Source organism: Plasmodium malariae (assembly GCF_900090045.1).
Source record: "Plasmodium malariae genome assembly, chromosome: 8".
Classification (NCBI taxonomy): domain Eukaryota; phylum Apicomplexa; class Aconoidasida; order Haemosporida; family Plasmodiidae; genus Plasmodium; species Plasmodium malariae.
The window spans coordinates 1,102,506-1,125,220 of NC_041782.1; the positions used below are offsets into that span (position 1 = coordinate 1,102,506).

The following is a 22,715-nucleotide window of genomic DNA, read 5'->3' on the forward strand; positions in this document are numbered from 1 at the left end:
ACTATACATAAACAAAAAAAAAAAAAAAAAAAAAAATACTTATAAATGAATAAATCATCTCAATAGAATAAGTTTATGCATTGTATTGTACGCATTTTTTTTTTTATACTTGTAATGAAAGATGAAAGATAAATTGTTACTTTTCTTTCTTTTATATTTTTGCTTTTCATTAAGCTATGAAATATTCTTTTCTGTAATATTATACAAATTGCAGTGAAGCTTTATAATTCCGTTCAATTCATAAAGGCGTGTACAAGTTCTTCCAAAAAAGGCTCATATTATAAGGATCATATATAAGTGCCTACATATGTACAAACATATGTACATACATGTATATGTGTATACATACATTTATAAAAACTTATATACGCACGTATATATATACATATTTACAAACATATATGCTTATACACATACACACACATGTGTACATATATATATATATATATAACGAAATAGACTTATTTTTATTTCTCATGAGATAACATGCATTACACGAAAAACACAAATAATACTTAAATACACAAAGCCCTTATGTATTTTATCACAAAAAAAAAAAATAAAAAAATTAAAAATGTTACGAAATTTTACGAAATGTTATATATGCAAAGGTAAAAATAAATAGGCTCAAATATTGTTACTAAAACTATTCAGAACATACTTATATATATAAGATTATGTTGTGATAATAATAATATATTACATGTACAAGCAAGTATGTGTATATGTCCTTATCTATGTAAAATGTATTTTAGTTTTCATAGGTGTATACAATATACTGACGCAAATTATTTATTTTACGAGGGTTAACAAGACGTTATAACTTCTTTTGTTAATGAAAATTTTTATCTTTCTACATAGAAGAAATATGCATAGGTGTATGCACGTATGGAGTATATATACAAATAAACGTATATACGTATATACGTATGTACGCGTATACACACATATATATATATATTATAGTCGTGCATTCAAAATGTGTAATATGAAGTAAAACTGTTTTTACAAATAATTCTATATTATACATATTGCTAATATAATAAAAAAAAAAATATTAAATGTGTGTGTAAATATGCCACACACAAAATGAAAAGGAAATGAGTTGTAATAAATGAATAAGGAATCTACGTACAAGGGGAGAGGGGGGGGAAAAAAAAAGAAAAAACAAGATACAGATTACTGAAAATACAAAGTTCTTTCAATGACGAATCATTATAAAAGTGTAATAATTATCATCATAATATAAATAAGCAACAACATAGTAAGCATATATCTTCCTAATTTTTTATATTATACATGGAAATATTAAGGGACGGAAATTCAATTATGATAAAAAAAATGTGTCCATTATCAAAATGGAAGCAATTCTTATACGCGCAAATGTGTATATATATATGTACATACATAATTTGACATAACTGTTTATTCAATCCACTTATTACTATCCATTTTTCATCTGTGTATTCGTCCTTTACACTCAAGCGAAGGTCAAACTTTATGCATATCGTATTTGTCATAAAAGGAATGTACTGTAAATATGTAGTTCAAAAATATTTATATTTTTACATCACTCTGTTAAACAAATTTTACATTTAAGTTTTAAGAATATATTTTTCGTGATAAAACAGATGGAGGAAACACAAAACGGAAAAGAATGCATATAAATATTAGGAAAAATAGAAAAAGTACAGAAAAGAAAAAAGAAAAAAAAAAAAAAAAGAGCTCGGGAAAGAAAGGAAATGATAATTTAACATTTCAGACATACTAGTGTTTAAATAAAAATGTAGATTTTATCATCCTTGAAATTAAAAAAAAAAGAATAAAAATAAAAAAACAAAAAACAGAAAGATATATAAATAAGAAATATAACAAAATATCTGAAAACCAATTTTTCTTTGATTAAAAAATGAGCTAATAATAAAAAAAAAAATATATATATATAATATATATATATATATTTATATAAGGACACGTATACGCACACGAGTATGTGAGCATATATATATATATACATATGCATATATTTGCTAGTAGATTATTTTATTCCGCTGCTATTATTTTATTATATTGCTATTTTTTTTTTTTCATGTTACAAATAAGATAATATATTTTTACATTCTGTATTTACACTTCATTTTCTTCTGAGAAAAAAATTTGCATTAATAATATGTTCGATTATTTTTATTCTCTTTTTTTATTTAAGTGCTATATAAGTGTTCCTCATTATGAATGTTGAATAACGTCATTTAAGCACCCTTGAAAAATAAAAAAAAAAAAATAATACAAAACCAAGGAAAATAAATCAAATCAAAGCAAAACAAAACTAAATTCCAGTTTTACTTCAATTCCTATTCGTAATATATATGATGTAATTCCATATCCCACTCTAAAAGAAATATATTATTGGTATGTACGTCTTTCTTCTTAAGCATAGACTCTAATATATGTCTTGTTACTGCTATTTTGAAACTTTATGAATGAAAAGACATGGAAATTTGCATTTAAAATTTGTAAAATGGGAAAAGCGGAAAAAGGAAAATAAAAGAAATATTATAAAAAAATAAAAAATAAAGTGAAAAAAAAAAAAAAAAAAAAAAAAAAAAAAAAAAAAAAAATGAAAAAAAAAGATGAAAAAAAAAAAAAAAAAATGAAAAAAAAAGATGAAAAAAAAAAAAAAAATAAAATGATAAAGTTAAAATATTAAAATTAAAACATATAATTACAAGATTATGTACTAATATGCATATACATCAAAAACTAGTGAAAAAAAAAAACAAAAAAAAACAAAAAAAAACAATAAAATTTACAGCTGCTTAACGAAAGGGATTTAGATATTCTTTTAAAAAGCTCTTAAAATTATTTTTGATTTTCTTCAACAAAACATAATAAAAATGCAGATTCGTTATACACTTATGACTAATTAAATACATCTAACATGCATAGAACTTTCATATAATATGAAAATATAAGGATGAAATATATAATTTTAATAGTACAAAAAATGCACAGTAAAATAATATAATCCTTTTTTCACATTACTCCAAATTTGTGTAAAACTGTGTTTTTACAATATGAAAAAAGGATACGTACACTAAATAGGAATTCATTTTTTTTTTTTTTTTTCTATTTATTTTTAGGAAAACTATTTTTCTAAATATAATTGTCAATAATATTGCTGTAACTCTTTCGCATTGAATTTTTTATTTTTTATTTTAAAAAAAAAAATTAATACAGGTTGATAATTCCCGAAATGGAATATACTTAAACGTTAAATGAAAAGTTAAAAATTTATACCGTCAAAATATGAAAAAATATCAAATAAAAATTGAATAAGCGAAATGTAGTATAATATAGCAAATCGTAGCCATAATATAGCAGAATGTAGCAAAATACCTCATGACCCTTAATGTTATGAATGGCACTTTATTTATTTTTTTTTTTATTTGTTTCATCCATTGAAGCAAAAAAAGATAAAGTACAGATAAAATAGGAAATTTATGAAACCTGTACAATAATATAACGCCAATTGTTGGTTTGTTCATTTAATAAAAAGAATAAAGGAAAAGGAAAACGAAAAAGGAAAACACAAATGAAAAACACAAATGAAAAACACAAATGAAAAACACAAATGAAAAACACAAATGAAAAACAGATGAAAAACAAATAAAAAGCAGGTGAAAAAGAAATGAAAAAGAAAAAATATGTTCCTTATTTTCAATAATTTTAATTACCTTAAATTATATTTAAAATTAATTAAAAAAGAATAACAATTCGTTTAAAATTGATGAAAAGTCGACAAATTGTTTTAATAATACAATGCCTCTTCCTTTTGCGGCAATAAATTTATCTCATATAAGACCGTTCTTTTTCATATTCCCCCCCACTGCTTATTTGTATACATATATATTTTATATATGTACCGATTTATCTATGTTTGCATTTATATATATATATATATATATATATATGCATACCCCTGTATATGCGCAAACACGCACCCTTATACCCGTGTGTATCTCCTTATACATGACGCACATACCGTCATTTAATGCATTTGTTTGACAAAAAACTCTCTAAAATAATGTGTAATAAAAATACATGAACAGCGAATAATAAATACATATTTTTTTTTAATTTGTATTTTCTTCATTTTATAAAATAAATGCAAAAATATATGTAATTCACACACAAATGGATGATAAGGAATGCAAATTAAGCATAGAAGAAACAAACAAATTAAGAGAAAAGTTAGGCTTGAAAATGTTACAGATTGAAGGAAAGGGAAAAAAAAAATGTAGTACTGGTGATGAAAAAAATGGGGATAATAAAAAGAAATTACATAACACAAATAAAAATAGGAAAAATAGTGAACAGGGAGAAAATAAAGGGAGAAAAAAAAATTATGTAAAAGACAAAGAGCAGATAGCAGGAAAGGAGGAAAAAGGAGAAGAAGAAAAAGGAGAAGCCGAAAAACAAAAGCAAACGCATATTCAGGAGGAAACGAACACAGCAAAAACGATAAGTGCAGAATTTAAGGACGATATAAATGATGTAGAAAAATGGGTAAATAAAACGAGAAATACCATGAATAAGAGACTTGCACAGGAGGGCATAAAATATAGTGATGATGAGGATGAAGATGAAGAGGAAAATGAGGAAGAAAATGAAAATAAAAGTAAAAATAAAAAAAAAAAAAAAGTACAAAAAAAAGAAATAAAAAAGCGGAACAAAACGAATGATTTTGTAAGTAATGTAAAGGTAGAACACAAAAACGAAGACATAACGGGTGATAATATGATTTTGACTTTAAAAGATACGAATGTTTTAAATAACGAAGAAGAAGACTGCTTAATAAATGAAGAATTGAAAAAACAAAATGTGCAAAATATACTTTCAAAAAACGATGATAGTTTTTGGAATAAAAATTTCTATAACCCGTTGTCTTATTATGATGATACTAGTAAGAAGGTAGAGGACAATTCTTCCATCCGTATGATCCCAAAGTATGAAGATGAAAAATATTCTTTCAATGTTAATATAAAATATGATCAAAATGATCAAAGTAGCCGAAATGATGGGAAAAGCAAAATACCAGCTAATGATAAAGGAATGACAAAAGAAGAGAAAGAATTGAAAAAGGGAAGCTCTAATAAGAAAAAAGAACAAGTGAAAGAGGAGCAAAAAACAGTAGATACCGATATATTCAAATTAAAGAAAAGAAAAATTAAAAATATAAGTAGAAGAAAAAAGGAAGAAGATGCTTGGGATTTTCTCTATGATGACGAACCAAGGGAAGAAGACCAACATAGAAAGTTTGGAAAAGAAAACGAAGAGGAGAATATAGGACAGAGCAGAGAACCGTATGGAGGGGAGTATGTTGAACAGACCGAAAGGACAGATATCGACCGCGATAGTATCGTAGATGATGTTATTAAAAAAATAAAGGAGGAACAAATGCACATGGAATTCAACTATTTCGATAATATAATGAGTGAAAACGAAGAAGAAAATGAATTATATGAACTTTTGGAAAAGGGGAATAATTTTAAAAAAAGAAAAAAGGAAAACAATTATCAGAATGAACTCTTAAAATATATAGTTATAAATGATGAAGGGAACAAAATAAATGATGATAAAAATAATAATGATATTATAAAATTAACAAATGCATCAGAATTTTGTAAAAATATATCATTACCATTAGATATAAATGAAAGTGAAAAAAATTCAAAATTTAAAAAAAATGAAAAGAGTGTGGGACATATGGACGAAGACCAGGATAGTAGCGTATATCATCATTCTAAAAAAAATAATGAAAATAAATTAATAAATACATATAACGAAGTTAATGACTGGATCAAAAATGGAGAAAAAAAAGATTCAAAAAAAAAAAAAAAAATTGATAACGATCTCAGTGACGACATGGATGATGAAAATGATGATCTTTCACAAGATGGAGTGTCTGAAATTTTTAATGAAATAAAACTAGATGAAGGGTTATATGGTGCTTTAGAATATTTAAAAACAAAGGGGGAATTAAATATAGAAGATAAGATATATAGAAATCCTGAAAACAAACCTTTACATATGTCAACTGATAAAAATGATATAAAATTAGATTATAAAAATGACGCAGGAAAAGTGATGACTCCGAAAGAAACCTTTCGATATATATCATGGATTTTTCATGGAAAAAAACAAGGTAAAAATAAATTAGAAAAAAAAATAAAAAGAATGGAAATGGAACGAAGATTTAAAGAAAACCCAATAGATTCCTTACCAACCTTAAATGTTTTGAAAAAATATCAACAAGTACAAAAAAAATCTTTTTTCACCTTGTCAAGCAATAATTAAGTGAAAACCCTTTGCTGTCCCTTGCGGATCAACAAAATGGCTACCGCTGACTATTCTTGGAGATATACGCGTATATAACATAATATACGTACGTGCATATACGTATATATATATATATATATATATATATATGTGTACATATATGTATGTGTATGTATGTGCGTGCGTTTATATGTTTGACCGTTTGCCTTTTTTTCCCATGTGGTATATCTTTCTCTCGCCTTTGTTTATTTAACACTTTTTGTGATTTTTTCAAACCCTTCTTTATGGCACATCGATCTTATTTGTACATTTTTGCATTTTTGCTTTTTTGTATTTCAATAATTATTTTCATTAAAAAAGCAAATTATTTTTTAATCATTTTTGTTTATCAATGAATTTCAGTAATTTTATTTTATTTTATTATTATTTTTTTTTTTTCCAGCCATATTTGGGCCATTTATGTACCTTGTTCATATTTTTTTTTTTTTTTTTTTTTATAAAATATATTATATTTTCCCTTTTTAACTGTTTTTACGCATCCCTTATTTGTTCCTTTTTACCCTCCTTTTTTTTAGTATAAAAAAGAAAAAAGTTTTACATATTTCAATAGTTGTACTTCGGTACTACATTTCCAATTCTTGCACTTGTATTTAAATGTCTACTGTTGTTACTGTTGTATTTATTTTATGAATAAACTATTAAAAAAGTATTCTTAAAAATTCACAAAATTAAAAAAATTTTTCATTTTAACATAAATTTTAATTTTCATTTTAATTTGCATTTTTATTATTTTTCTTTTATCTTTCATTTTTATCGTTATAATGGAAACGCACACATCCTATCCATTTTGCACACGTCAAATGGGGGGAGGTGTAGCTCGTTGTTCTTTTTTTTTTTTTCTCCTTCTTTACCATCGTCTAGGCCTTTTTCCTTTTTTCTTCTATGTATTTATGAAGTTTTTCATTAAATTTTTTGCAAATACTAATTTGCTCAAACAAATGAATTAATAAAGGTTTCCCCATAATTAATACGCTGTTATACTCTTCCTGCAAGAATAAAGATATTGTGTAAAGGGAAAATATGTGTATAACGTGGTCTGATAAGCGTACATAAAATGATCACTCATGGTAAATGTTCATTCGTCCATTTTATAAAGCTGTCACGTGTACGTGTAAATCCACACGGGTAGATACAAATAAAACTGCCATAGTACGTGTATATACTTCCAATAGCACACAAATAAACGTGCACACACATGTACATTCGTGTGCATGCGCAGGATCACTACTTCACGCAGTACCTGCTTGGCCTGTATTTCGTCCTTAATTCTGGACAAGTTTTCCAGGATTTTATTTCTCTTGTTTTGCTCAGGAATGTATGAGGTGTAAAAAAGGTTAAGTAAATAATTTATTTTCATATGATAGTCTTTTACAATATCAAGAATGTGCTGGTCGTATTCTATTGTTCCAATTAGCAACGACTGATTGTTCTGACACTTCTTTGTATTTAAAACGAATAAATGTCTACCTGTGGAAGTATAAAAATTGAGTTGAAAAAAAAAGATATACATTTTACGTTTTATTACTTTTAAATGTTATATCTTTTTTTAAAATTTTATTTCTTTTTTTTATATTTTATATCTTTTTTTAAAATTTTATTTCTTTTCTTTAAATTTTATATATTTTTTCTAAATTGTATTACTTTTCTTTAAATTTTATATATTTTTTCTAAATTTTACTTCTTTTTTTTATATTTTACATCTTTTTTTAAATTGTATTACTTTTCTTTAAATTTTATAAATTTTTACTAAATTTTACTTCTTTTTTTTTTTTTTTTTTAATTTCTTCTTTCTTTTTACGCCAGTTGTGGCGTATATGCAATACCTATGTTGTAGAGGTCGGAATAATTTTTTTTGCTCGATGGTCTGTTATTTTTCAAGTCTTGCATAAAGGCTGGAAAATGTTTGTTCAGATAATTTTTATTTTCTGACAATTCGTTATTCGTATATTCCTTATGAGATAAACTTTTTTTTTTATTTTCCAAATTGAAATGTAACTCTTTTTTTTCTTGTACAGGATTTAAATCCGTGTCCTCAACTTTATTTTTTAAATCATCATAAAATTTGTCTAAAGTAAATTTTTTATCCTTAATCATACTTATACAATAATTATTAAATTTGTTTATTAATAAGTTAAGCGAGTTGTTATTTTTAATTAATTTTTCATTGGTAAATACACCAAACCCTTCAACATTTTCCTCATTAAAATAATAATTATTTTTAAAAAGTATATTTTTTCTATTATACGATTTGGTTGATAGGTATTCTTTTAAAATACATTTTTCTAAAGTCCCTTTAATGTCTTGGTTTAAATTTTCTACATTATATGATAAATTTTCAAAAGAATTTTCTTCTTTTATATTTAAAAAATTTTTATTTCCCATAATTTCTTTTTCATTTTTATCATAAAAAAATAAATGACTATATTTATTGTTAAATAGAAAAAACCAAAATTTACTTTCATTTAGGATGTTATTTTCAGTATAATAATCATACAGCTTTTTCAATTCTGTATTTTCTGATAATATTAATTTACTTAATTCTTTATTTATTTCAACACTTTTAGAATTCTTCTGTTCTTCTGTTATATATATTGGTTCTTTTAAAATATTTGTATCTGCACTTAAACCAACGTTCCTATGTTCATATATATCATTTTTATGTAATTTATAAAATTCTTCTTTGTCTAGTATATTGTTTTCTATACACATATCATATAAACTTTTTAAGCGCGTATCTGATTCAAGCACTTTATTTAATGCATTAAAACAATCATTTTTATTTAAATTTTTATCATTCTCATTATCATTATTCTCATCACTGCTACTGTGAAGGTAAGGTATTACTTTATTTTTTTCTATTTCTTCATATTTTTCTTCCACATTTTTTGGTTTTTCTCCCTTGGACTTGCTGCCATGGTGAGGGGGTATGTCTATTCGACCTTCAGTATTTTTTCCCCTTGCACTTCTGACATTATCGTTACTGTCAACATTGTTATCGCTACCGCTAATCCTTTTCTCATTATTGCCTGTGTTAATTTCTCTACCTCCTATGTTATTTGCAGCATCGCCAACGTTGTTTGCTCCACCGCCAACCTTGTGGAGTTCCTTTTTTCTATCACTGCTTATATTCTTATATTCCTCACTGCCATCAATTACTTCTTCGTCCTCAAATACTTTGTATTTACCACTTAAAAGATTTAAGTTAAAATCTATGTACAGATGACTCTTTAAATTCCCTTTATTTAAATAATTAATTAGATCTGATACACTGTTATAATCCTTGTCATTAAAAAATTCAAAAATGTATAATTCTGTATTGTTGTAATCATGAAAACAAAAATTATTTTTAATAGTTCTTATAGCAAAAGAGAAACGTATTTTTTTTGTTTTTTTAGACTTTTCTGTTTTTCTCCAACTTAGGATACAAACCTTTAGATCTATATCATCAATAAGAAAAAGCGAGTTACTGTCAACCTTTACCTTTTTCGTTTTTTCAGATATAAAAATAAAATATTTGTTTGTTATATATAACTCCCCTTTTTCATTGTTATACAGCACTTCGAACATGTCTACAATCTTTTCTTCCTCCATTGTAGCTATATATATGCTCTCCTCGTTCTGCGTTATGTGTGCTCCTTGCTCTTGTTCTGGGTGATGTATGTTTCTTGTTCTCTTCGCTTTTTTTAATTTATTTTTCTTTCCTTAAAGTTCAAGGACTTGTCATGCGTATTTTATTTATATCATAATTGAGCTTCCTTTATTCAAATAACTTTCTGTCCTTTTTCATTTCACCACTTTGCTATTTACGCTTAAATAAGTGTATCCGTTCATACAAATACATATACATATATATACATAAATATATCCATAGACGCATATCTACTCACACATGAGCATATATACACGCGTTAACATAAAAAGTTTAATTCTAATTTTTTATTTTCGAAGTAGTATATGTATACGAAATTTCACTTCAGAGATGCTCAACTATATAACACTGCTTTTTTTTTTCGGACATTCGAGAGTATGTTTTCTTCACTCTTTCTAAAGGAAAAATAATTATGCGTACTCATTATATACGCGCATGCGTATATGCATATATATATATATATATATAAATATATATATATAATATATATATATATATTTATTTATTTATTTATTTATGTAAATATATTTATATGTATACCTCCAATTAACACAGTTTTACACCTCTGCGAAAATATGTACCATCGAGGTGAAGCAGTTAATTGAAATGCGAAAAAAAAATTTTGAGAAAATGCCTACATAACATGTATACATATGCTTATAAATATGTTCATGCATAAAAACATATAACAGCACTATGCACTATTTGATATATGAACATAAGTCTCCTGAGAATTTAAAAAGAAGGCTTTATTTTATAAAGGCTTAAAATTAAGGGTTGTGTTCATCATAAATTTTTTATTTTATTTTTCCTTTGTAATTATTTATTAAAAGAATTAAATTAACTTCGGCTTTTAAATGAAATGAACAAAAAAAATGCAGCAAAAATTATGAATTCATTTAGCAAAAATTATGAATAAATATAGTAAAAATTATGAATAAATATAGTAAAAATTATGAATAAATATATAGTAAAAATTATGAATAAATATAGTAAAAATTATAAAACAATGTAACATAAATTAAAAAAAAAAAAAGAACAAAATTTATGCAATGATGTATCAAAAGATTAAAAAAAGAGCCCCTGTGGAATGTATCCCTCATTCGATTTCAAATGTATGAACAAAATACCGTTTTATCAAAAAAAATCCATTTGCCCACAAATAGTACAGTAATTAATATATATATGGGCTTCCGCTATATATATATATATATATATATGTAAGAACGTACTATGCCTTTTATACAAATAAAGTATGTAGAAATGTATAAGCTAGGAACAACCATGATATATGGACTTGCAAAGTGCCGATTGGTAGTTTTACTCTTCATTATCATTGCAATCAAATTTTCTTCTAATATTAAAATTGGATGGATTGTTTTTATACTCAATATTTTCCACTTTTTTATGTGTTACTAAAAGGTGTTTACTTTTATTTACAGCTTTTTCGTGAAAAGATCGCCATTGCTGTGTTTTATTAGCAAACTCTTGATTTATTAGTTCATTTTTTTGCTTTTTTTTTAAGGCAATTCTTTTCTTTTTTTTTTTTATTTTAACTTTTAATGTATCATTTTCTTTTATTATTAAATTTTCGGGTATTTTATATCCAGCTGGGGTCACAATTTCTTTAATTTTTTTTTTTTTTTTAATTCTTACCTGATCATTCTTTACATATTCGCTATTGTTGTAGCCAATGTACGTAATCAAATATGAATCTCCTGTGTTTTTCGAAATTATGCAATCATACCATTGCCTAACAGGGGGGGAGGGAAAAAAAAAAAAAAATACAGATACATACACATATGTAGGGAAAAAAAAAGGCATAATGAATATATATATATATGTATATGTATATGCCACAAATTTGCACATATGATGCTATCATATGCACAATCAATTTTTCATTTTACCCGTCTTTTTTATATAAGGCCTGGAATTGGTTGTTTTCTGACAAGGCGGATTCATGCAGAATTTCGTTTAGTTGAACATAATTTTTTGGTATCATAATTTTTTCATTATTTTCATAAATGCTGATTAATAATTGCTCAGTATTATCTTCTATAGCTACATTTTCTATTAGTCCATACATTTTCTTATTCTCGTATATCAAGCTACAAGTTCTACCAATAATTGCAGTAGATTCGTTACTAATATCTTCATGAATACTTCTATGATGTTGTTCTTTGCTCTGATCCAGTTCGTTCTTATCCTCATCATCTACTTTGTCTAGAGGATTATAAAATGTAGAATGTTGAAGCAAAAAACAGGGGAAAAAATAAGAGAAAATATGGGGAGAAAAAATGGATGACAGAATGACGCAAAAGAAGGTGAAGTCATATTAATAGAGTTGCCCTTCTTTCAAGTTACACATGTTGAGAAGTTAATAATAACATGAATGCATTTATATTTTTCTATTCCTTTATTTTCAATAATGTATACATATATCGTATGTATGTATGTATGTATGTATGTATGTATGTATGTATGTATGTATGTATGTATGTATGTATGTATGTATGTATGTATGTATGTATGTATGTATGTATGTATGTAAGTATGTATGTATGTATGTATGTAAGTATGTATGTATGTATGTATGTATGTATGCACACGTTCGCTTCTACATATTATTTTCTTACTTTGTTTTTTATAGTTAATCAAATCACGAGTCAAGTTTATAACTTCTATCATGTCACATTCTAATTTTTTCAAATTTTTTATTTGGTCATTTTCCTCATTTCCTGCTTGCTCGTATTTTCCTATTTCACCACGCACCAACGCGAGCTGCTTATCGTACTCATTTATTTTTTCCTAAAATGAGAAAAAAGGATATGCATAAATGTAGTAAGGTTTCGAAGCGGTAAAGCGGTAAGACAGCAAAACGGCAAAATGGTAAACCATCAAAGTTGTACAGTGTTGACATATTGCATATTATGGAAGCTTTTTTCCCTCCAAAAAAAAAAAAAAAAATATAACTATAACAACTCACAGAACACTGCTTGCGGTATTGGAACAACAAAATGTTGCTACCATTCAGATGACATATAAACATAATTTTTGGAGTTAAATGAACGTGAATAAATGTAAGTAAACGAATATAATACCTCTAACCCTTCCAACGTTTCATTAAATTCATCCATTGTTTAGTCTTATTGGCTACACAAGTTAATAAATAAGAAGATTTCAAAGTTACAATGTAACTGTAGTAAGTCTTACGGCAAATGTCAAATAAAGGTATTTACATAATTGTACTCATGAACATGTATATATTTACTTCTTTCTTTTTTTAAAACAAAGCATCAATAGTGCAAAGTGAAACAATCGTTATTCGTCAATGCTAGTCCTTTATTGTACGTATATATTGCTTTGTATTTATTGCTTTTTACTTTATGCTTTTTATTTATTAGTTTTTATTTTTTTCTTCTCAATGGTTACTATACATGTATTTAATTTTTTCTTTTATTCCTTTAAAAATAAAAATTTTGTTAATAACACTCATTTATAGCTTGCGTTTAGTCTTTCCTTAACCTCTTTATTTTTTTTTAAATGCGAAGAATCAAAAAAAAAAAAAAAAAAAAAAGTAAACCAAAGAAAACAGGCAAAACAATCAAAACAAATAAAACGAATAAAACAAATAAAATGAATAAAATAAATAAAACAAATAAAACAAATAAAACGAATAAAACGAATAAAACGAATAAAACAAATAAAACGAATAAAACAAATAAAACGAATAAAACAAGTAAAACGAATATAACAAATAAAACAAAATAGCAAATTAATTGTTTTGTTAATAGTCATACGTTTGAAAATTACGTGAAAATACAATATTTTACGCAAAAATACTTTTTGAAAAAAAAAAATAATGAAATTGCTATAAATTAAATAAACAGCTATTTGAATTTACGTATTATTTTGCTAATTTATTTTGATGTTATTTACTGTAAGAGCTTTTTTATTTTTCGTTTTTCATTCTTCACTTTTAATTTTACATTTTTCTTTTTTTATTTTCATTTCATTTTTTCTCTTCATTTGGTTCTTTTCCCTTTTTGTACGATTTTTCGACCTAATAACGAAAAAATGTTTTCTCGTTTCCCGTAAATTTCATATTGTTAAGAGAAAATGAAACCCCATAGGAAGTTAAAATGAAAAAAAGTTTTTTAGAGGTCTCATTGAAGTTGTAACTCTAAAGTTTGCACATAAGTGGATACGTATATAGATGTGTATGTATATATATATATGTATACTTTTGTGCGTATACACCTCTGTATACATAGGTATACGTGTTTTTGCACATATTCAGTATTAAAAATATGAGGGGGAAAAGGTTATAGGAAACAATAGGTACAGGCTGAACTTTTAACGACTATTTGTCACGTCTGAAATATATTACTCCTGAATGGGTTGCTATTATATATATATATATATGCATAGAAATTCGCATATATATATATATATATATATATATATGTATTATATACGTTTATACGCCCATACACAGAAGGCTAAGGGATATAGTTCAACGCACAAATTTGTTCAATTCACCTTATTGTGTACAATTTTTTCCTCTTAACCCATTTGTTAGTTCCATAATAGTCAAAATGAATATAGTCCTATTATTCGACTTTTTAAAATATGTTCAATAAGTATATAAAAATAGGAAAGATGTAACAAATAATTAATCCTCCCCTTACTAACGAATCATATTTTTTTCTATCCTTCCTTATAAGGAAAATAGGAAAAAAAAAAAATATAGCGTGAATGAAATAATAAATTAATAGCAACTGCTCACCTCATCTGAATTTTGGTGTCTACTATTTTAAGGGATTACCATTTTTTTTTTTTTTTTGAACTCATCTTGTGATGGAATTAAAGGAGAATAGGGGAAGGAAACGGGAATGATTTTTGTGTAAGAGTTAGTAGAAATTAATGTGTTGTTTTCTCATTTTTTATTTTTTTTCTCATTTTTTATTTTTTTTTTCATTTTTTATTTTTTTTCCCATTTTTCATTTTTTTTCCATTTTTTATTTTTTTTCCCATTTTTCATTTTTTTCCCATTTTTTATTTTTTTTCCCATTTTTCATTTTTTTTCCCATTTTTTATTTTTTTTCCCATTTTTCATTTTTTTTCCCATTTTTCATTTTTTTTCCTATTTGTTTACTTTTTTTCCTATTTGTTTACTATTTTACTTTTCTTACTTCGTTATCCTTCTTGTTACCAGAGCAGTCTAAAGCTTAGGCGAACGTTACTCCTAAAATGTGCGTAATTACTACTATCACTGTTGTCATAATATACATATACACTTTGCATTTTATCTAGGGTAAGAAACATTGAGTGCATAAAATTTATAAGTAAAAATTAATGATGTTGAAATGATTGTTTACTCGCAAAATAATAATTCATTTTGTTTAAGAAAAAAAAAAAAAAAATTATGTTTAAACTTTTTCTACCAGACATTTGAAAATCACTGAGCATTTAAATTTTTGCGCAAAATGAATATAGTTTTTTGTATATTTTTATTGTCGTTGTTATAGTTATAGTTATTGTTGTTAAGATAAAATACCGTTTCCTTTTATTTGTACAAATCTTCTATTTCCAAATATGAATTTATAAAAAAAAAAAAAAAAAAAGAAAAGGAAAATCTAAAAGGAAAACTAGTGGCCTCCTCTCAGGTACAACAGAAACGTTTTACTATGAATATTTAAAAAATAGGAAATTCAAAAAATGAAAAAAATTAAAATTTGAACTTTAATGTATACATTATGTGTAAATGTAATTTAAAAGGATAGAAAAAATAAAAACTTAAGTAACTCTTAAACTTCCATGGCAATGTTGGAAAAGTAAAAAAATGAGTTTTTCTCCTTAATTCGTATATTTTGTTTTATCCGCATTATTTTTTTGTTCTATCTGCATTACTTTTTCGTTCTATATTCACTATATTTTTTCCTATTTTTTTTATATTTATTTATTTTTTTTTTTTTATATTTATCGAAGTTCACTTGCACTTCCATATATCTCCGTTCCGTGTGAACGATATATAACATGTTTGCCAGGTCGTTAAAAGGGAAACACACCATCCCAATTTATTTGAAGTTACAAAGTATATGAACACCTTAATAGATAAAATAAGAGAAAAAAAATAAATAAAAAAAAAAATAATAATAATAATAATAATAAAAGAAATAAACGGCTAAATAGATAAGCAGTAACCAAATGCACTATTTTCCGCGATACGGAAAAATAAAATAATTCTTAATTGGTCGGGTAAACAGATAAACGAATAAACTGTAATAATTGAATAGGAATAAGTAGGTGCGAATAAACATACGGTAATATATAAATGACGACTGAATGAGCACCGCCTGATAGGCATAATAACACTCTATCATGAAAAAGAAAGTGCAATCTGCTTTGAGAAGAATAATTTCCCCTTCTATGTTATGAATAATCAAGGCAGGGAAAGACCATTCTTAAAAAAGAAAGCAATAGATATGTGCATATATGGATATATAGATCTATGAATTTACGGACTGATACTCAGTTAGGTACACGCACATATAGAGTTATACATATCCCCCCACACACACATATATATATATATGTATATATATATATATATGTATACATACATAGAAAGGTGGATAGAAAATCGAGAGGGGCATGAGTGCTGCTAGGTTCGTGGGCATATACCATAGTCAGTTCTCTAGAGAAACCAAAAAAATGGCCTTCAAGTGGCTTCTAATCTCCGTAATAGTATTCGGAAAAAAGGTACTCACATTAAATATAGTAAATAGTATATTCTACCAGAAGGACGAGATAAACAACTTAACATTTTCACTAGATCATAGAGCAAGAGAAAAAGCAGAAAGAGCAAAGCTACATTTTAAAAATGGGGAAATATCATATGTTTATAGTGATAATGGTATTTCTTCAATATTTACATTAACAGCTGAAAAGGATATAAAAGAATTTTTTTCTCTTAATGAAGACATAAAATCATGCGATTATTTTATAACAAAAGGGGGTTTATTAAATAGAGAAAAAGAGCATAAATGTTTTAGAGAAACGTTTTGTGGAATAGTACCAAATTTTAAATATATAAAAAAGAAAAAAAAAGAAAATGATATTTTACTATATTGTGCTTATTTTAACGAAACACATATAATTATTTATCATGTTGGGAAACCAAAAATTTTAGAACCTAACATAACATATGAAAATATTTTTTTTGAAAAAGATAAAAAGGGTATCATTAATTGTTATGCTATGGATATTGATATACGATATGTACATGTATATGCAACAAATGAATGTGTACATAATTATTTTTTAGAATATATTAAAGAAGCATGTCAAGGGAAAAAATATTGTGAACTTGATTTTACGACAATTAAAAATGGGGAAAATTGTCCTATGAGTAAAAATATTTTTATCACAGTGCAATATACATGTGTAGCAACATGTAATCCTAAATTGAACGAAATTTGTGATATACATAATTCAAACGGATTGATGCAAACGTGCAAATATGGATATAATATGGCAATAGAACTATCTGATGAATGCGAGAGAAATTATACATGTGGTAATAGTGATATTTGTTCTGTTAATGCATACTGTAACGAATCTAGTAAAACATGTAAATGCAAAACTTCCTTATTACCATTCATTTCAAATAATTGTGTGTATAATAACATATGCAAAGTTTTGACATGTCCTGAGAATTCAACATGTGAAAAAGTAGACAATGAAGAAAAAGGAGAATGTAAATGTCAAAAAGATAAATATTTTTATAAAAATAGATGCTATAATAAATATGATTTAGAATTAGCTATAAAGATGGAATTACCTATACGAAGGAGAACATATTATGAACATACATTATATGATGGGTTATCATTACGACCTGAACATATTTATATGCAGTGTGAAAATGGCTACTATATTGAAGTTGTCAATGCATATGCTTCATGTTATCATGTTTCATTTGAAAAAAATTATATGAAATATATAACTGATTATTTAAAACGCGCATGCAATGGAAAAACCAGGTGCGCTTATGGAAATAGTATAGACGCTGTAGAACATATTGACATTGACAATATGTGTAATGAGCATAAAGTCATTTTTCACTATGAGTATTTGTGTGCACAAGATGATAAAATAGGGAAACCGCTCCTCATGTTGGAGGGTTCTACTCTTCCCTTAACATCTCCTCCACAGATGGGAATTATTGCTCCAGGTGGAAATGATATGCACAATTTGTTTGTTCAAATGCAGGGTGGGTCAAAGGTTCACACAGAAGGGGAAATGAAATGGGCAGCAAAAAGGACAATGGAAAGGACAGTCTCAAGCCCAGTGGCACTATCTGTGGAAGAGATTAATCCTGCACAAAGCTATAACAGGTTTAAAAGAAAAAGCGAAATATTCAGAAGCAGGTTTTCAAGTAAAATACGGTGCGATGGTGGAACGATAACAGTAACAACTGCTCTTTTAAAAACAGGAGATGGTTGTGAGGATTTAAATATGACTTCATCTGTTAAGTCTTACTGTGATGGGTTAAGTGATTGTGATATAGGATTAACACATCATTTCGATACTTATTGCATAAACGATCAATATCTTTTCGTATCGTACGAATGCTTAGACTTATGTACATATTGTCCACCTAACTCTTCATGTTATGGTAACAAATATAATTATAAATGTTTATGTGATAGCCCATATATAAGTATTCGAAATAACACCGCTTGCCAAGCACCTACAAATTGCAGCGTTGCAGTGTGTGGAAAAAATCAAGTATGTAAACAAATAAATAATGATCAGTTCATATGTGAATGTAATAGTGGATACAAAAATGTAAATGGTACATGTGTCATTGACGACAACTGTGATCTGTTATGTCCATCAAATAAATCTTGTATAATTGAAAATGGGGAAAAGATATGTAAATGTACTAACGGACTTTCCTTAGTAAATGGTGTTTGTGTATGTAGTGATGATCATATTATTAATAATGAAAATTTATGTATACCTAAAAATAAATGTAAAAGAAAAGAATACACAAATATATGTAAAAATAAGAATGAAGAATGTTCTTATGATGCAAAGGAAGACATTGTAAAATGTGTATGTATGGAACACTACTTTAGAACTGATAGAGGTGATTGTAAACCTATTAATTATTGTGAGAATTTAAAATGTAATGAAAATGAAGAATGTAAAATTGTAAACTATAAAGCTACATGTGAATGCAAACAAAATTTAAAGAGAAATACTTTAGGTCAATGTGTTTATAATAATTTATGCTTAATTAATAATGGGAATTGCCCTATAGATTCCAACTGTATGTATTACTTAAACAAACCACATGAATGTGTTTGTCATAAACAAGGTTTTGTTGCTCACAAAGGTAAATGCGTCTTACTAGACAAGTGTAATGAAGGTAATACGTGTTCAGAAAATTCTATCTGTGTTAATGTAATGAATAAAGAACCTATCTGTATATGCACATTTAATTATTTTAAAAAAGATGGTCTATGTATATTACAAAATCCTTGCTTAAAAGATAATGGAGGTTGCTCAAGAAATTCAAATTGTATATTTAAAAATAATAAAATTACATGTGCATGTAAAGAAAATTATTTAAATCTTAATAATTCATGTGTACCTAAAACTACAAATATGGATAAATCTTTTACCTTCACTTATGATAAAGATGTATCTATTGTACTAGGAAGTTGTGCTATAATAGAATTATTACATATAAATAATCAAATTATTTGGAAAACAAACTATTCAAATGAATCCTATATTTTTAATTATGAATTTCCCACATCTGGACAGTTGATTGCTCAAATTAAAAATCAGTTTAGTAGTAGTATACTTTATTTAAAAAAGAAAGCCCAAAATGATTTTGTCTATGACGACTTTCACATGGAACATAAATCCTGCAAATACGAAAACGTGTTCTTCTACAGTCACAGGGATGGAAATGCGTGAGCCGGGTGAACTGGGTGAGCCCTTTGCGCAGGATGCGCAGGGCGAATGACAGTTTCCGTGTTGTCAACAAAATTTGTCCTCACGCAAAAATGCATACACGCGTACATATGTATAAACAAACATACACATAAATATACATATATACATATATAAGTATATATATATATATGTACATACATCAAGCTGCGTGCTTGCCTTACCAATTTTTTAAACACCTAAGAATTTTTTTAAATTTATAACATGCATATGTGCATGCACTTAAAGTTAAACTTATTCCTTAACAAAAACTTTTCGCATGTACATAGCGTGCGTATCTTGATATATGCGCGCTTGTGTACATATATATATATATATTCCCATTCATGCACCTTCCCATACAACCTTCCGTACTACCTCCCTTAATACATACATTACTAGAACTCATTCTTACACTTTCAACAACTAGACCGCTGCAAATCTTGTTATATGATTTACTCCCTCAGACATGTGGCTTCATTCGACGAATTTATTAACCCCATTCCTGCTTTCACTGTACAAAGGGTTCATGTGCACAAATGTAGATATATACGTATTTGTGTATATATATGTAAATATCGTATACATCTGTGCAAAACTGATGCTTCCCCTCGTACGCACTCCAAAGAAACATAGCAAAAGGGGGAAAAACCACTTACACAAATTAAAGTGTTAAAAGTATAAAATGACAAGAATTAACTAAGAGGTATGGTTCAAAATGAAACAAATTTGTCTTAGAACTTCTAGTATTTACGTAGAAAAACAGGTAACAAAAACGATTTCCTGCATAGGTTTCAGTTTCAGTTTGCTCATGAGATATTCGCCCTGAAATTCATTTTGTAACTTAGTTTCCTATCCGTTTTGTCAGTTTAATTCCCACCATTTTTGCCACTTGGTACCCTATCCATTTTGTCATTTGCCTTCCCATTCGTTTTGTCATTTGCTTTCCCATCCGTTTTGTCATTTGCTTTCCCTCCGATTTGTCAGTTGTTCACCCGCTCACCCGTTTCAACGCTATTTTCTATACTAGAGCGAATTTCTCTTCCATTTTTCGAAAAAAAAATCAGAGATCTTGGTTTTTTTACTTTGGCAAAAATTGATATTCAATTCTTTGCTACATAGTAACAGGGGGGTATGTTCATCTGCTTCTTTCTCTATATCCTCGGAAAAATCAATTAAAATTTCAAAGTGCATACAAAGAGGATTAACTACCTTTTGGACGTTTGTATAATGTATATATGGAAACGTACATATACGAAAGAGTCTTAATAATTTAAGAAAATTTGTTAACTCCTTATGGATGTATAGACCGCTCTCATCGACGATCTGACGAGGAGTAGAATGAATATATATTTTTATATTGTATTGTGATAAGTTCTCTAACGCACTATTTTCAATATTCGTATTGTAAATATTTTTATTAAAACTAGGATCTAAAAAATAAAGAGAGTCAATCAAGGACCAAAAAAAGAATTTTTCTTTAGCTTCTCTTAGTAGAGAAAATAAAACTGTGCATCCTTTACTAAATCCAATTAAAATTAGTTTTCCCTTTATCCCTTCTTTCCGATTTATATTGTTACACTCGTTACAAGGTTTTTCTTCAATGTTATTTTTGCTTGTTCTCGTTTCTTCTTCATCAGTGTTTTTGCAAATTTGGGTATCACTCACTATGTCGCTTTCACTGATCGTGCTCTGTTGTCCTATCATATTTGCATCTCTCATCTGGGAACAATTACACGAAATTGTTGTGCCTTTTTTTTGACTTCCTAACAATGTTTTATTTAACGACAGTAGTAAACACAATAAATGTTTTGTACTTTGCGCTTGTGTAGTCTTGTTGTTAGTATAACTCTCCTCGTTCGTTTGGTACGAGTTTTTGCTAGTCCTGCTTATGTTTCCCTCTCGGTCATTTGCACTGTTTGCATGTACATTTTTCGCATTTGTGCTCAGAGATATATCAGATGAATTTAAAAAATTTGAAAAGGTCGAAAAATAATTCGAAAAAGTACTAGGTTTAATAAATACTATATGATCATATAAATACTTCGAGGATATAACCCAAAACAGGGCCTCATAACTGTAACAGTAATCGGTACATTCGTATGTTGATTGTAACTTAAAAGATGTGTATATAGAATTCCTGAAAAAATTTGAATAATCCCCAGGAAAAAATATAATATATTTACTCTCATAATTTTTATTCGTTAAAATGGGTTCCCTATATAATATCGTGTTAAGCTTCTCATTATATCCTGCCACATTATACACACAAAAACTTACCGGCATTTTCGCATTTTATGTACTTGCTATATATATACATGTGCATACGTGTACGCATCTGTGTATACGGGCCAATAGGCGCATATGTGTTAGCTCATACGTACATGTATATGAACCTATACGTACATATGTATAATCACAATATTTTTTCGAAAAATAATTTAAACCCTACATATTTTTATAAAGCAATTCCCACTATGTAAAAATTTTTTTCATTAATGTTAACATTTTTTTAAACTCTATATTCTTGCTTAAAAGCAACAGATTGTCATGTTGAAAAAGAGCAAATGGAAATAAAAAAAAAAAAAAAAGGAAAAAGAAAAAATGGAAGTAACGAGTGAGCAATCGCCATAAGTAATAAGATCGTTTG

General features: G+C 26.8%; 5 protein-coding genes across 5 annotated transcripts; 2 read left to right on the forward strand and 3 right to left on the reverse strand.

The window, feature by feature from the left end:
* Positions 1-4,194: 4,194 nt before the first annotated feature.
* Positions 4,195-6,357, forward strand: SART1 (U4/U6.U5 tri-snRNP-associated protein 1, putative; the record flags this gene model as incomplete). Its single annotated transcript, XM_029004486.1, has 1 exon — positions 4,195-6,357. The coding sequence occupies one exon, from the start codon at positions 4,195-4,197 to the stop codon at positions 6,355-6,357; it is 2,163 nt and encodes a 720-aa protein (XP_028861170.1).
* An 899-nt stretch (positions 6,358-7,256) lies between these two features.
* On the reverse strand, positions 7,257-9,990 carry PmUG01_08032500 (conserved Plasmodium protein, unknown function; the record flags this gene model as incomplete). Its single annotated transcript, XM_029004487.1, has 3 exons — positions 7,257-7,385; positions 7,640-7,866; positions 8,223-9,990. 3 exons carry the CDS (start codon positions 9,988-9,990, stop codon positions 7,257-7,259), a joined length of 2,124 nt encoding a protein of 707 aa, XP_028861171.1.
* Positions 9,991-11,368: 1,378 nt separating this feature from the next.
* SMN (survival motor neuron-like protein, putative) lies at positions 11,369-13,188 on the reverse strand (the record flags this gene model as incomplete). The annotated part of the gene is made up of 4 exons (XM_029004488.1): positions 11,369-11,801; positions 11,959-12,274; positions 12,688-12,859; positions 13,153-13,188. The coding sequence occupies 4 exons, from the start codon at positions 13,186-13,188 to the stop codon at positions 11,369-11,371; spliced, it is 957 nt and encodes a 318-aa protein (XP_028861172.1).
* Positions 13,189-16,708: 3,520 nt separating this feature from the next.
* RIPR (Rh5 interacting protein, putative) lies at positions 16,709-20,050 on the forward strand (the record flags this gene model as incomplete). The annotated part of the gene is made up of 1 exon (XM_029004490.1): positions 16,709-20,050. The coding sequence occupies one exon, from the start codon at positions 16,709-16,711 to the stop codon at positions 20,048-20,050; it is 3,342 nt and encodes a 1,113-aa protein (XP_028861173.1).
* A 1,041-nt stretch (positions 20,051-21,091) lies between these two features.
* Positions 21,092-22,351, reverse strand: PmUG01_08032800 (conserved Plasmodium protein, unknown function; the record flags this gene model as incomplete). Its single annotated transcript, XM_029004491.1, has 1 exon — positions 21,092-22,351. One exon carries the CDS (start codon positions 22,349-22,351, stop codon positions 21,092-21,094), a length of 1,260 nt encoding a protein of 419 aa, XP_028861174.1.
* Between the last annotated feature and the right edge of the window lie 364 nt (positions 22,352-22,715).